Below are 10,812 nucleotides of genomic sequence, written 5' to 3'. Positions count from 1 at the left end.
AAGACCTTGTATTATTACTATACACCTTCCTGCCACAGTATATTCCGTGTTTGTGTAAACCTACATGGCGAATAAACCAATTCAATATACTAACCATTCTGATTAGTATAACCTGAACTACAGTATCTCTGCAGCCAGTGTATCAATCTGCAAAGTCAAGTTAGTCGATAGAGGTCGTTCTAACACATTAGACATTGAATTTTAGTGAACTGTGACTCGGAAGCGGAAACAGGGGTCTCAGTTGTTTTGCGGCGCAGGAGCGTGTTTAGTAGAAACGTATGGAGAACGCTGTTTATACAGTGATCTAGCTAAATCGCGTGTCAGAAAGTGTAAATGTTGATTTCTACGGGTTCTGTTCAACTGTTGTAATCTAAGCAAAGCAACTGTGAGCTAGTTGTCTGGCTAGCCGTAGTCGATAACCAGGTCGTTTATATTCTGTGAGTACAAAAGTGCGGTAACTATTCCACCATGGCGGATGTTACTGCGCGTAGCTTGCAGTACGAGTACAAAGCGGTACGTATCATTAAGTATTTCAAGATGTTCCAGAATTTATTGACTATTCCGTCGTAAGGCGCTTTCTAATGCTAGCTGACTTTGTTTTGCAATGTTTGCTTAGGTAGCGCAGTAAATTGCTTGTGCTATCAGGTTAGCTTAGCTGACTATCATTAGCCGTCGATGACTGCAAGTTTGGCTAACAAGTAGAGCTAAACGAGTTAGCTTCACCTCTGTATGCAAACATGCGTTTAAACCTTTTTTCTAAATTAACGTTCTTTGTCTTTATCATAACGTTACCCATGCATTTTTTTATTGCAGAACTCTAACTTGGTTTTGCAAGCTGACCGCTCTCTGATCGACCGCACACGCCGCGATGAGCCCACCGGAGAGGTGCTGTCACTGGTGGGGAAGTTGGAGGGGACCAAGATGGGAGATAAGTCACAGAGGACCAAGCCGCAAATGCTGGAAGAGAGACGTGCAAAGTAGGCAATACGGTGCACGAGTCTTTTTTAAGTTTTCTTCCCTTTAAACCTGACATTACCTAACCGTTAAAACCGTTTCCCTTTGCAATATCCAGGAGAAGAAAGAGAGATGAAGACAGGCACGACATCAATAAGATGAAAGGCTTCACCCTTCTGTCTGAGGGCATTGATGAGATGGTGGGTATCGTATACAAGCCCAAAACAAAGGAGACCAGAGAGACCTATGAAGTCCTGCTCAGCTTCATCCAGGCCGCCTTAGGAGATCAGGTCAGCAAACTGCTCGTTTTATTTCCGAAAGGTGTACAGATTTAACACAACCGGGCATTTGAAGAAACAAAACAATGCAAATCTGTCGAAGTCTTGACCCGTGTTGTGATGACGAATCCGCAGCCTCGTGACATCTTGTGCGGGGCGGCGGACGAGGTCCTGGCCGTGCTGAAGAACGACAAGATGAGGGACAAGGAGAGGCGGCGGGAGGTGGAACAGCTGCTGGGGCCGGCCGACGACACGCGCTACCACGTGCTGGTCAACCTGGGCAAGAAGATCTCCGACTACGGGGGAGACAAGGAGCTGCAGAACATGGGTAGGCATGACAAGGAGAAGATGCACTTTCATGTTTACTGATCTGCGCTCCATCCTGCAGTTTCGCAGAAGATCAAATCATACGTAGCATCTTGATAGTACAGTGGCGACATATCGGACAACCGTCTTGAACACAGACACATATTGACGTACTGCACAACCTTCATGGCTACACATGTAGGGTTTAATCGGGATTACAAAATCTCCATACAGTAATGTTCTGTGTAGTGTTTTCTAGCTGCTGCGACGTGGCTAAGTGTGTCTATGTCCTCCCCTACAGATGACAACATCGACGAGACCTATGGAGTGAATGTCCAGTTTGAATCTGACGAGGAGGTGAGTCGTGGGTCGCGGTTGTCGTCGACGGAGGTGAGTCGTGAGCGACGGGTCGGAGCGGGTTGTGTTGACCGTTTCCTTGTTGCAGGAGGGGGACGAGGACCAGTTTGGGGAGGTGCGAGACCAGGGCTCTGATGAGGACAGCGAGGGAGAGGAAGCGGACGTGGGCAGCGCGCTCACGGCCAACGTACGTCTGCCGTCCGCATGACTCCACACCCGCCTAACCGACACCAAAGCTAAACATCAGTACTAAACAACGCTGTCTCCATCCTGTTGTATAAGCCAGCGTCCTAAGAACAGTGTTTTTCTCTCTCCCTCCCCCTCCCTCTCTCTCCCTCCCCCTCCCTCTCTCTCCCTCCCTCTTTCCCCCTCTCTCTCTCTCTTGGCCGATATAGCTGGGGGTCACGGGGGACGTGATGACAGCCAAGAAGAAGGACCTGCACCCTCGCGACATCGACGCCTTCTGGCTCCAGCGCCAGCTCAGCCGTTTCTACGACGATGCCATCGTGTCACAGAAGAAAGCAGACGAGGTTCTGGAGATCCTGAAGGTGAGGCGGGGACGCTCTGAGGGATCTGCCTCCTGACAGTGTCTCGGTGTCTGGTGCCAGGGTACTGTCCAGGCCTACCTGTTGAGCCTTCAGTCCCCCTGACGAGCCCTGGCCTCTCTCTCTCTCCCCCACACAGACAGCCAGTGACGACAGAGAGTGTGAGAACCAGCTGGTCCTGTTGCTTGGCTTCAACACGTTCGACTTCATCAAGATCCTCAGGCAGCACCGGCGCATGAGTGAGTAGCCGTCGCATCTGTAGACTGTAACTGCTGGCAGTGTTTTAGGTTTGGAGAGGTCTGTCAGTGCCGGTCATCGGTTTCTCCCTGCCTCTCCTACAGTCCAGTATTGTACCATGTTGGCGAGCGCCCAGAGTGAGGCGGAGAAGGAGAAGATTATTGGGAAGATGGAGTCGGATCAGGAACTGTCCAAAATCCTTTACCAGCTACAGGAGACCGAGAAAGAGGATATTATCAGGGTAAGCAGTCCTGTTCTCACAACACGATTTTCCTCGGGTGCGTTCTTTGTCATATTCCTTCATCGAACAAGTTTCACGTCTCTTTAACCAGTCAGTGTGTCGTCTCTGTGTGTTCAGGAGGAGCGATCTCGCAGGGAGAGGGTGAGGAAGTCTCGTATGGATAATGACCTGGAGTCCATGGACATTGACCACGGAGAGGTGAGGACTTGAAAACGGACACCAAATCCATTTTTCCCCTGCCCCCGGCTCTCCCCTAGTCTGAATATGTTCTCCTGTGCTCCAGTCCATGACCCCTCGCCAGCTCCTGGACCTCGAGGATCTGGCCTTCACGCAGGGAAGTCACTTCATGGCCAACAAGAGGTGCCAGCTGCCTGACGGATCCTTCCGGAAACAGCGCAAAGGATACGAGGAAGTTCACGTTCCCGCCCTCAAACCCAAGCCCTTCGCTGACGATGAGGTGTGTGTGTGTGTGTGTGTGTGTGTGTGTGTGAGAGAGTGAGCGTGGTCAGCTAATTTGTGTCTAGTCTTGTTTCCTATGCACTTTATGCTGAGTAGTATAACCAGTGATCGAGTGGTGATTGTGGAATGTGTTTTTTTCTAGGTGCTTGTGCCCATTGAGAAGCTCCCCAAGTATGCCCAGGCCGGGTTCGAAGGCTTCAAAACCCTGAACCGCATCCAGAGCAAGCTGTTCAAGACCGCCTTGGAGACGGACGAGAACCTGCTCGTCTGCGCGCCCACGGTTCGTCCGCCGGCTCCAGCCCGAAGCCTCCCTGCACTGGGGACGGAGCTCACCTCTAACGCTCGCTGTCCTCCTCTCTCGTCTCCAGGGCGCGGGTAAGACCAACGTGGCTCTGATGGCCATGCTCAGGGAGATCGGCAAGCACATCAACCTGGACGGGACCATCAACCTGGACGACTTCAAGATCATCTACGTGGCTCCCATGCGGTCGCTGGTACAGGAGATGGTGGGGAGCTTCAGCAAGGTGGGTCTCCCGCCTCCGGAGGTCCGCGGAGAGGATCTCCTAACAGACAGAGAGGACCAGTCTCTTGGTTTAGCATCGATATGGACGGGGGGGTCTATAGTTCTATCACAGCGCTGTAACAAGCCCTGTGCTCCACGGTCTCATGCCTGCCCCTGGCTGTGCTCACCTCTTTGTCTCCCTCCCTCCCCCCCCAGCGCCTGGCCAGCTACGGCATCATCGTGTCTGAGCTGACGGGCGATCACCAGCTGTGTAAGGAGGAGATCAATGCCACGCAGGTGATCGTGTGCACCCCGGAGAAGTGGGACATCATCACCCGCAAGGGGGGCGAGCGCACCTACACCCAGCTAGTCCGCCTCATCATCATTGTGAGTACAACACACTCCTGTGTGTGTGTGTGTGTGAGGGAGGGCCTGCACCTCACCCCTGCAGTATGTGTGTCTTTGCGGACCTGCACAACTGTATCCACACTAGCCACACTTCTACAGTTCACTGGTTGTAGCCTAAGTGTGTGTGTGTGTGTGGTCCAGGATGAGATCCACCTGCTCCACGACGACCGTGGCCCGGTGCTGGAGTCCCTGGTGGCCCGCACCATCCGCAACGTGGAGCTAACCCAGGAGGACGTGCGCCTGCTGGGCCTCAGCGCCACCCTGCCCAACTACGAGGATGTGGCCACCTGCCTGCGCGTCGACCCCGCCAAGGGCCTCTTCTACTTCGACAACAGGTCTGGGCTCCTCCGTTCACGTTTGAATCGCCCTCGCCGCGCTCGGCTTCTTCGCGCGTTCTCTGACGCGTTCCGAGTCGTCGCGTTCTCCTCCTCGGTAGTTCTGACCCTCCTCGTGTCCCCCTCCAGCTTCCGGCCCGTGCCTCTGGAGCAGACCTACGTGGGCATCACGGAGAAGAAGGCCATCAAGCGCTTCCAGATCATGAACGAGATCGTGTACGAGAAGATCATGGAGCACGCGGGGAAGAACCAGGTGCTGGTGTTCGTCCACTCCAGGAAGGAGACAGGGAAGACGGCCCGGGCCATCAGGGACATGTGCTTGGAGAAGGACACCCTGGGGCTGTTCCTCAGGGAGGGCTCGGCCTCCACAGAGGTCCTGAGGACCGAGGCGGAGCAGTGCAAGGTCAGCTCACCTTCTCAGCCCACGCTAACCGCTTTTTTCCGATGGGTCAACTCATGATGCCCTATATGTGTATACATATATACTGTCTAATCCTATTTTCTTATTTTTGTTTTTATTGCGATTTATAACAGAATCTGGAGCTGAAGGATTTGCTGCCGTACGGCTTTGCTATTCACCATGCTGGGATGACCAGGGTGGACCGTACCTTGGTGGAGGATCTGTTTGCTGATCGCCACATTCAGGTCAGTTATTTCCTCCCCGTCTCTTCCTGTTTCCTCCCTGTCTCTTCATGTTGTCTGGATGGTGTAGACGGGTAGCTACTCCAGGGCTGGTCTCACAGTAGAGCTTTGTTTCCAGGTGCTGGTGTCTACAGCCACGCTGGCCTGGGGAGTCAATCTCCCAGCACACACCGTCATCATCAAGGGAACGCAGGTGTACAGCCCTGAGAAGGGCCGCTGGACCGAGCTGGGAGCCCTGGACATCCTACAGGTCAGTCCGCCCACTTCACGTCCCCTCGACATCCACAACGTCTTCGGAACACTGGACCGTGTGTGTACGCGGTGTGCGTGCGTAACCCCTGCGTGTGTGTGTGTGTGTGTCAGATGCTGGGCCGAGCAGGGCGTCCCCAGTACGACACCAAGGGCGAGGGCATCCTCATCACGTCTCACGGGGAGCTGCAGTACTACCTGTCTCTGCTCAACCAGCAGCTGCCCATCGAGAGCCAGATGGTGGCCAAGCTGCCCGACATGCTCAACGCCGAGATCGTGCTGGGCAACGTGCAGAACGCCAAGGTGAGAGAGGGCCGCTGCTCGCCACGCCGCCGCCCCAGAACGCACGCTGGTTCCTCTCAGGGTTGCACCACATTTGGGATTCTCATGAATTTAGCAGACGCTTAATCAAGGACCAATAGCGCATGTTTATGGAGGTGTTTCCTCTGGTTAGAATCACACACACAAACCTGGGCTGTTTGGTTTGTCTCCCTGTGTTGTTCCAGGATGCGGTGAACTGGCTGGGCTACACCTACCTGTACGTGCGCATGCTGCGCAACCCCACCCTGTACGGCGTCTCCCACGACGACCGCAGCTCGGACCCCCTGCTGGAGCGCCGCAGGATGGACCTGGTGCACACAGCTGCCAACGTCTTGGACAAGAACAGCCTGGTCAAGTACGACAAGAGGACCGGAAGCTTCCAGGTACGCACGACTATCTCCACGCTTCTAACTGTGTCGGTGCCGGATAAATGAATACTTTGGATAAATGTTCACTTCCTCACTTCCTCTTCTCATCTTCCTCTCTTCTCCTCTTCCTCTCTTCAGGTGACCGACCTGGGCCGTATTGCCAGTCACTTTTACATCACCCACGACTCCATCCAGACCTACAACCAGCTTCTGAAGCCCACCCTCAGCGAGATCGAGCTCTTCAGGGTCTTCTCCCTCTCATCTGAGTTCAGGAACATCACCGTCAGAGAGGTAGGCAGCGCCCAGACGGGGTCCAGTTACATTTCTGGTGTCAAGAGACCAGCAATGTTGCTTTCACAAAAACAATAAATTAAAAATCTTGTATGAAGTGACAGAAGTGTTGACCAGTGGTCTTCTCTCCCAGGAGGAGAAGCTGGAGCTGCAGAAGCTTCTAGAGAGAGTCCCCATCCCAGTGAAGGAGAGCATCGAGGAGCCCAGCGCTAAGGTACCCCCCCCCACGGCAGGGCCTGGGTCTGGGCTGGAGGACCAGACCATAACACATCCACACCAGCTGCTCCAGAATAGATCACACTGCCTCTGACCCTGCCTCTGACCCTGCCTCTGACCCTGACTCTGCCTCCTGTCATTCCAGATAAACGTGCTTCTCCAGGCTTACATCTCTCAGCTGAAGCTGGAGGGCTTTGCCCTCATGGCTGACATGGTGTACGTCACACAGGTAAGGAGGCCAGCAGCTGGGTGCTTTGGTTGACGGTGGTTGTGTCATTGGGTTGTCGTGACGCTGACCGTGTTGTACTGAACCCTCAGAGCGCGGGGAGACTGATGCGTGCCATCTTTGAGATCGTCCTGAGCCGAGGCTGGGCCCAGCTCACTGACAAGACCATGAACCTGTGCAAGATGATTGACAAGAGGATGTAAGTCCACAGTTTTTTACTATTATACCAGTTAGTTAGCTTTGAAAAACTAACTGGAAGACTGAACTCATTTTCAGTTTGAACATGTCCCAGTGGGTTCTCTGGCCTGGGCTGGTACAGGTGAAGCGTCTCTGATCTCACGGTTTTGTTCCCCTCAGGTGGCAGTCCATGTCTCCTCTGCGCCAGTTCAGGAAGCTTCCGGAAGAGGTCATCAAGAAGATCGAGAAGAAGAACTTCCCCTTCGAGCGCCTCTACGACCTCAACCACAATGAGATTGGTGAGGGGACCTCCACAATCTCCTCCCATTCTGCACTACACTTACATCACATCTTTATTTAGCAGACGTTGATATCCAAAACGGCACAGCCACAATAATCCAGGATTAGAAATGCCCACCTGCTGGTGCTGGTTATTGACACTGTCTCTGTCCTCCAGGTGAGTTGATCCGCATGCCCAAGATGGGAAAGACCATCCACAAGTACGTCCACCAGTTCCCCAAGCTGGACCTGGCCGTGCACCTGCAGCCCATCACCCGCTCCACCCTCAAGGTGGAGCTCACCATCACGCCCGACTTCCAGTGGGACGACAAGGTCAGTGGAACCTCGGGACGTGTTTACATCTGAATCCAGTCTCGATGATTGGCTGCGTTTTTCCCCCCCGTTTTGCCGAGTCACACCCCTGCAATCACTTCCTGATCCTGACCCCCTTGCTCTTCTTCTCTCCCTCGCAGGTGCACGGCTCGTCCGAGGCCTTCTGGATCCTGGTGGAGGACGTGGACAGCGAGGTGATCCTCCACCACGAGTACTTCCTGCTCAAGGCCAAGTACGCCCAGGACGAGCACCTGGTGACCTTCTTCGTGCCCGTGTTCGAGCCCCTGCCGCCCCAGTACTTCATCCGCGTGGCCTCCGACCGCTGGCTGTGTGAGTGGCGTCGCCCGCAGAACCCTCTCCCTCCTGAAACACCAGCGCCCAAACGGTCAATGCATTCTGGGAGTCTCTGTCTCATCCCACCTCCCTCTCCCTCCCTTCTCCCCCCCAGCCTGTGAGACCCAGCTGCCCGTGTCGTTCCGCCACCTGATCCTTCCGGAGAAGTACCCTCCGCCCACAGAGCTGTTGGACCTGCAGCCCCTGCCTGTGACGGCCCTCCGGAACGCCGCCTTCGAGACCCTCTACCACAACAAGTTCCCCTTCTTCAACCCCATCCAGACACAGGGTAGGAGTTCAAGTTCATTTTCATTTGCTCACACCAGTTATCGGCAATCAAATGCTTGATTTTAATACTTTACCAACTATGCAGACCAAGTAGACTTAGAGAACACAAGATACAAAAAGAACAGTTTGAGCTGAGGTAACACCTAGAAGAACTGAGTTTTCCAGGCCCTGTTTGCCAGCTAGTCTTGACATTTCCGTGTCTGTGCTCCTGCAGTGTTCAACGCTCTGTACAACAGCGATGACAACGTGTTTGTGGGCGCGCCCACGGGCAGCGGGAAGACCATCTGTGCCGAGTTTGCCATCCTGAGGATGCTGCTGCACAACGTGGAGGGTCGCTGTGTCTACATCACGCCCATGGAGGCCCTGGCTGAGCAGGTGCAGAACACACACACACACACACACACACAATAGACAGCTGTCAGTAGAGACGGGAACTTTGAGTGCCAGTTAAGATAACCGTAACATTAACACGACAGGCTTAACTAGACTAGTCTAACCTGACGGCTCAGGCTCCAGTCTAAGGCCAACACCAGTCTCTAACCATGTCGTATGCGACCGGCCCCCAGGTGTTCATGGACTGGCACCAGAAGTTCCAGGACGCACTGAGTAAGAAGGTGGTGTTGCTGACGGGGGAGACCAGCACCGACCTCAAGCTGCTGGGCAAGGGCGACATCATCGTCAGCACGCCCGACAAGTGGGACATCCTGTCCCGCCGCTGGAAGCAGAGGAAGAACGTCCAGAACGTCAGCCTGTTCATCGTGGACGAGACCCACCTGATCGGAGGAGATAATGGGGTGAGGCCCTGGAGACGCATGCGGAGAACGGCTTCTCTCCTGCATGATTCTCTCCTGCATGATTTAAAAAATATATTTATATATACGGATATGTGTAATATATTTTCAGCATCATGTTCTACCGCAGTGGTTCTCAAACCTGTCCTCAAGTGCCCCCTGTCCTGCATGTTTTAGATGTTTCCCTGCTCCAACACACCTGATTCAAATGAATGGTCGTTAGCAGGCTTCTGCATAACTAGATAACGACCCATTCATTTGAATCAGGTGTGTTGGTGCAGGGAAACATCGAAAACATGCAGGGTACAGAGGCCCAAGGACCAGGATTGGGAACCACTGAACTAAAACATGCAGGACAGGGGGTACTTGAGGACCAGGGTTGAGAACCACTGTTCTACCGGATGGAAAAATAACATGGACCATCTAAAGTTCTACTAGATAGAAACATAATATTTCTCCCTCCCCCCCTCCCCCCCTGCCCAGCCGGTGCTGGAAGTGATCTGCTCCAGGATGAGGTACATCTCCTCCCAGATCGAGCGGCCCATCCGCATCGTGGCCCTCAGCTCGTCCCTCTCCAACGCCAAGGACGTGGCCCACTGGCTGGGCTGCAGCACCACGGCCACCTTCAACTTCCACCCCAACGTCCGGCCCGTTCCCCTGGAGCTGCACATCCAGGTGGGCAACACGGGACAGGAGGCAGGAGTTAGACCCTTGCTTGGTCGTGCATGCGTGGGTGGGAGGGGGTTCACGGCAGAGGGGTGATATGGGTTCTCTGCCCCGATGGCAGTCCCGCGCCAGTGTTTCACCACAGTTGAATCTCCTCTCTTGGTTTCCAGGGCTTCAACGTGAGTCACACCCAGACCCGCCTGCTGTCCATGGCCAAGCCGGTGTACCACGCCATCATGAAGCACTCGCCCTCCAAGCCCGCCGTGGTGTTTGTGCCGTCCCGCCGCCAGACCCGACTCACCGCCATCGACATCCTCACCTTCTGCGCCGCCGACGTCGTTCCCCAGAGGTCAGACCCCGTGACCTCTGACCCCCCCCTCTCCCCAGCGGTATTGAGCGTTAGCTTGACGCATCGGGATGCTAACAGAGTCCCCGGTGTGTCCTCAGGTTCCTGCACTGCACAGAGAAGGACCTGGCTCCCTTCCTGGAGAAGGTGGCAGACGCCACCCTGAAGGAGACCCTGGCCAACGGGGTGGGCTACCTGCACGAGGGCCTCAACACCACCGAGCGCAAGATCGTGGAGCAGCTCTTCAACTCCGGTACGGCCGCAGTCTCTCCCCGCCTGCTGGCAAGCCCCTCCTGCCGCAACAGGAGAGCTGGCGGCTTACAAACAGCTGTTGTTTTGTTGTTGCTGTTACGAGGCGATGGGACGGTTTAAAAATGGTGTGTGTGTGTGTGTGCAGGTGCCGTCCAGGTCGTGGTGGCATCGCGCTCCCTCTGCTGGGGCACCAACATCTCTGCTCACCTCGTCGTCGTCATGGATACCCAGTACTACAACGGCAAAATCCACGCGTAGGTTTCCCTCAGCGCTGTCATGTAGGGTGTTAGTAGTGTCCAAACGCTGTCCTCCCTGACCCCCCCCTGTGAGTGACACGGTCTCTCTCCTGCCCGCAGGTATGTGGACTATCCCATCTACGACGTGCTCCAGATGGTGGGCAAAGCCAACCGCC

General features: G+C 54.7%; 1 protein-coding gene across 1 annotated transcript in view; it reads left to right on the top strand.

The window, feature by feature from the left end:
* Nucleotides 1-232: 232 nt before the first annotated feature.
* Nucleotides 233-10,812, top strand: part of snrnp200 (small nuclear ribonucleoprotein 200 (U5)) — a 14,394-nt gene continuing 3,814 nt past the window's right edge. Inside the window, 35 exon segments of the mRNA XM_062451469.1 lie at nucleotides 233-513; nucleotides 814-977; nucleotides 1,073-1,244; nucleotides 1,368-1,560; nucleotides 1,840-1,895; nucleotides 1,984-2,082; nucleotides 2,291-2,443; nucleotides 2,580-2,679; nucleotides 2,782-2,918; nucleotides 3,036-3,116; nucleotides 3,202-3,375; nucleotides 3,520-3,657; nucleotides 3,746-3,901; nucleotides 4,096-4,266; nucleotides 4,429-4,622; nucleotides 4,752-5,025; nucleotides 5,157-5,267; nucleotides 5,383-5,514; nucleotides 5,628-5,816; nucleotides 6,020-6,217; nucleotides 6,341-6,493; nucleotides 6,627-6,707; nucleotides 6,855-6,938; nucleotides 7,028-7,134; nucleotides 7,293-7,411; nucleotides 7,570-7,724; nucleotides 7,865-8,054; nucleotides 8,173-8,346; nucleotides 8,560-8,720; nucleotides 8,912-9,139; nucleotides 9,620-9,811; nucleotides 9,973-10,151; nucleotides 10,250-10,401; nucleotides 10,546-10,654; nucleotides 10,757-10,812. The exon segment at nucleotides 10,757-10,812 is cut by the window's right edge and continues 53 nt beyond it. Coding sequence (XP_062307453.1) covers nucleotides 469-513; nucleotides 814-977; nucleotides 1,073-1,244; nucleotides 1,368-1,560; nucleotides 1,840-1,895; nucleotides 1,984-2,082; nucleotides 2,291-2,443; nucleotides 2,580-2,679; nucleotides 2,782-2,918; nucleotides 3,036-3,116; nucleotides 3,202-3,375; nucleotides 3,520-3,657; nucleotides 3,746-3,901; nucleotides 4,096-4,266; nucleotides 4,429-4,622; nucleotides 4,752-5,025; nucleotides 5,157-5,267; nucleotides 5,383-5,514; nucleotides 5,628-5,816; nucleotides 6,020-6,217; nucleotides 6,341-6,493; nucleotides 6,627-6,707; nucleotides 6,855-6,938; nucleotides 7,028-7,134; nucleotides 7,293-7,411; nucleotides 7,570-7,724; nucleotides 7,865-8,054; nucleotides 8,173-8,346; nucleotides 8,560-8,720; nucleotides 8,912-9,139; nucleotides 9,620-9,811; nucleotides 9,973-10,151; nucleotides 10,250-10,401; nucleotides 10,546-10,654; nucleotides 10,757-10,812 — 5,077 coding nt within the window. The 5' untranslated portion in view covers nucleotides 233-468.

The sequence above is a fragment of the Osmerus eperlanus genome, chromosome 25, assembly GCF_963692335.1.
Source record: "Osmerus eperlanus chromosome 25, fOsmEpe2.1, whole genome shotgun sequence".
In the NCBI taxonomy this organism is placed as follows: Eukaryota; Metazoa; Chordata; class Actinopteri; order Osmeriformes; family Osmeridae; genus Osmerus; species Osmerus eperlanus.
The sequence above is the reverse complement of the archived record's forward strand: the minus strand, read 5'-3'. Positions and strand labels throughout refer to the sequence as shown.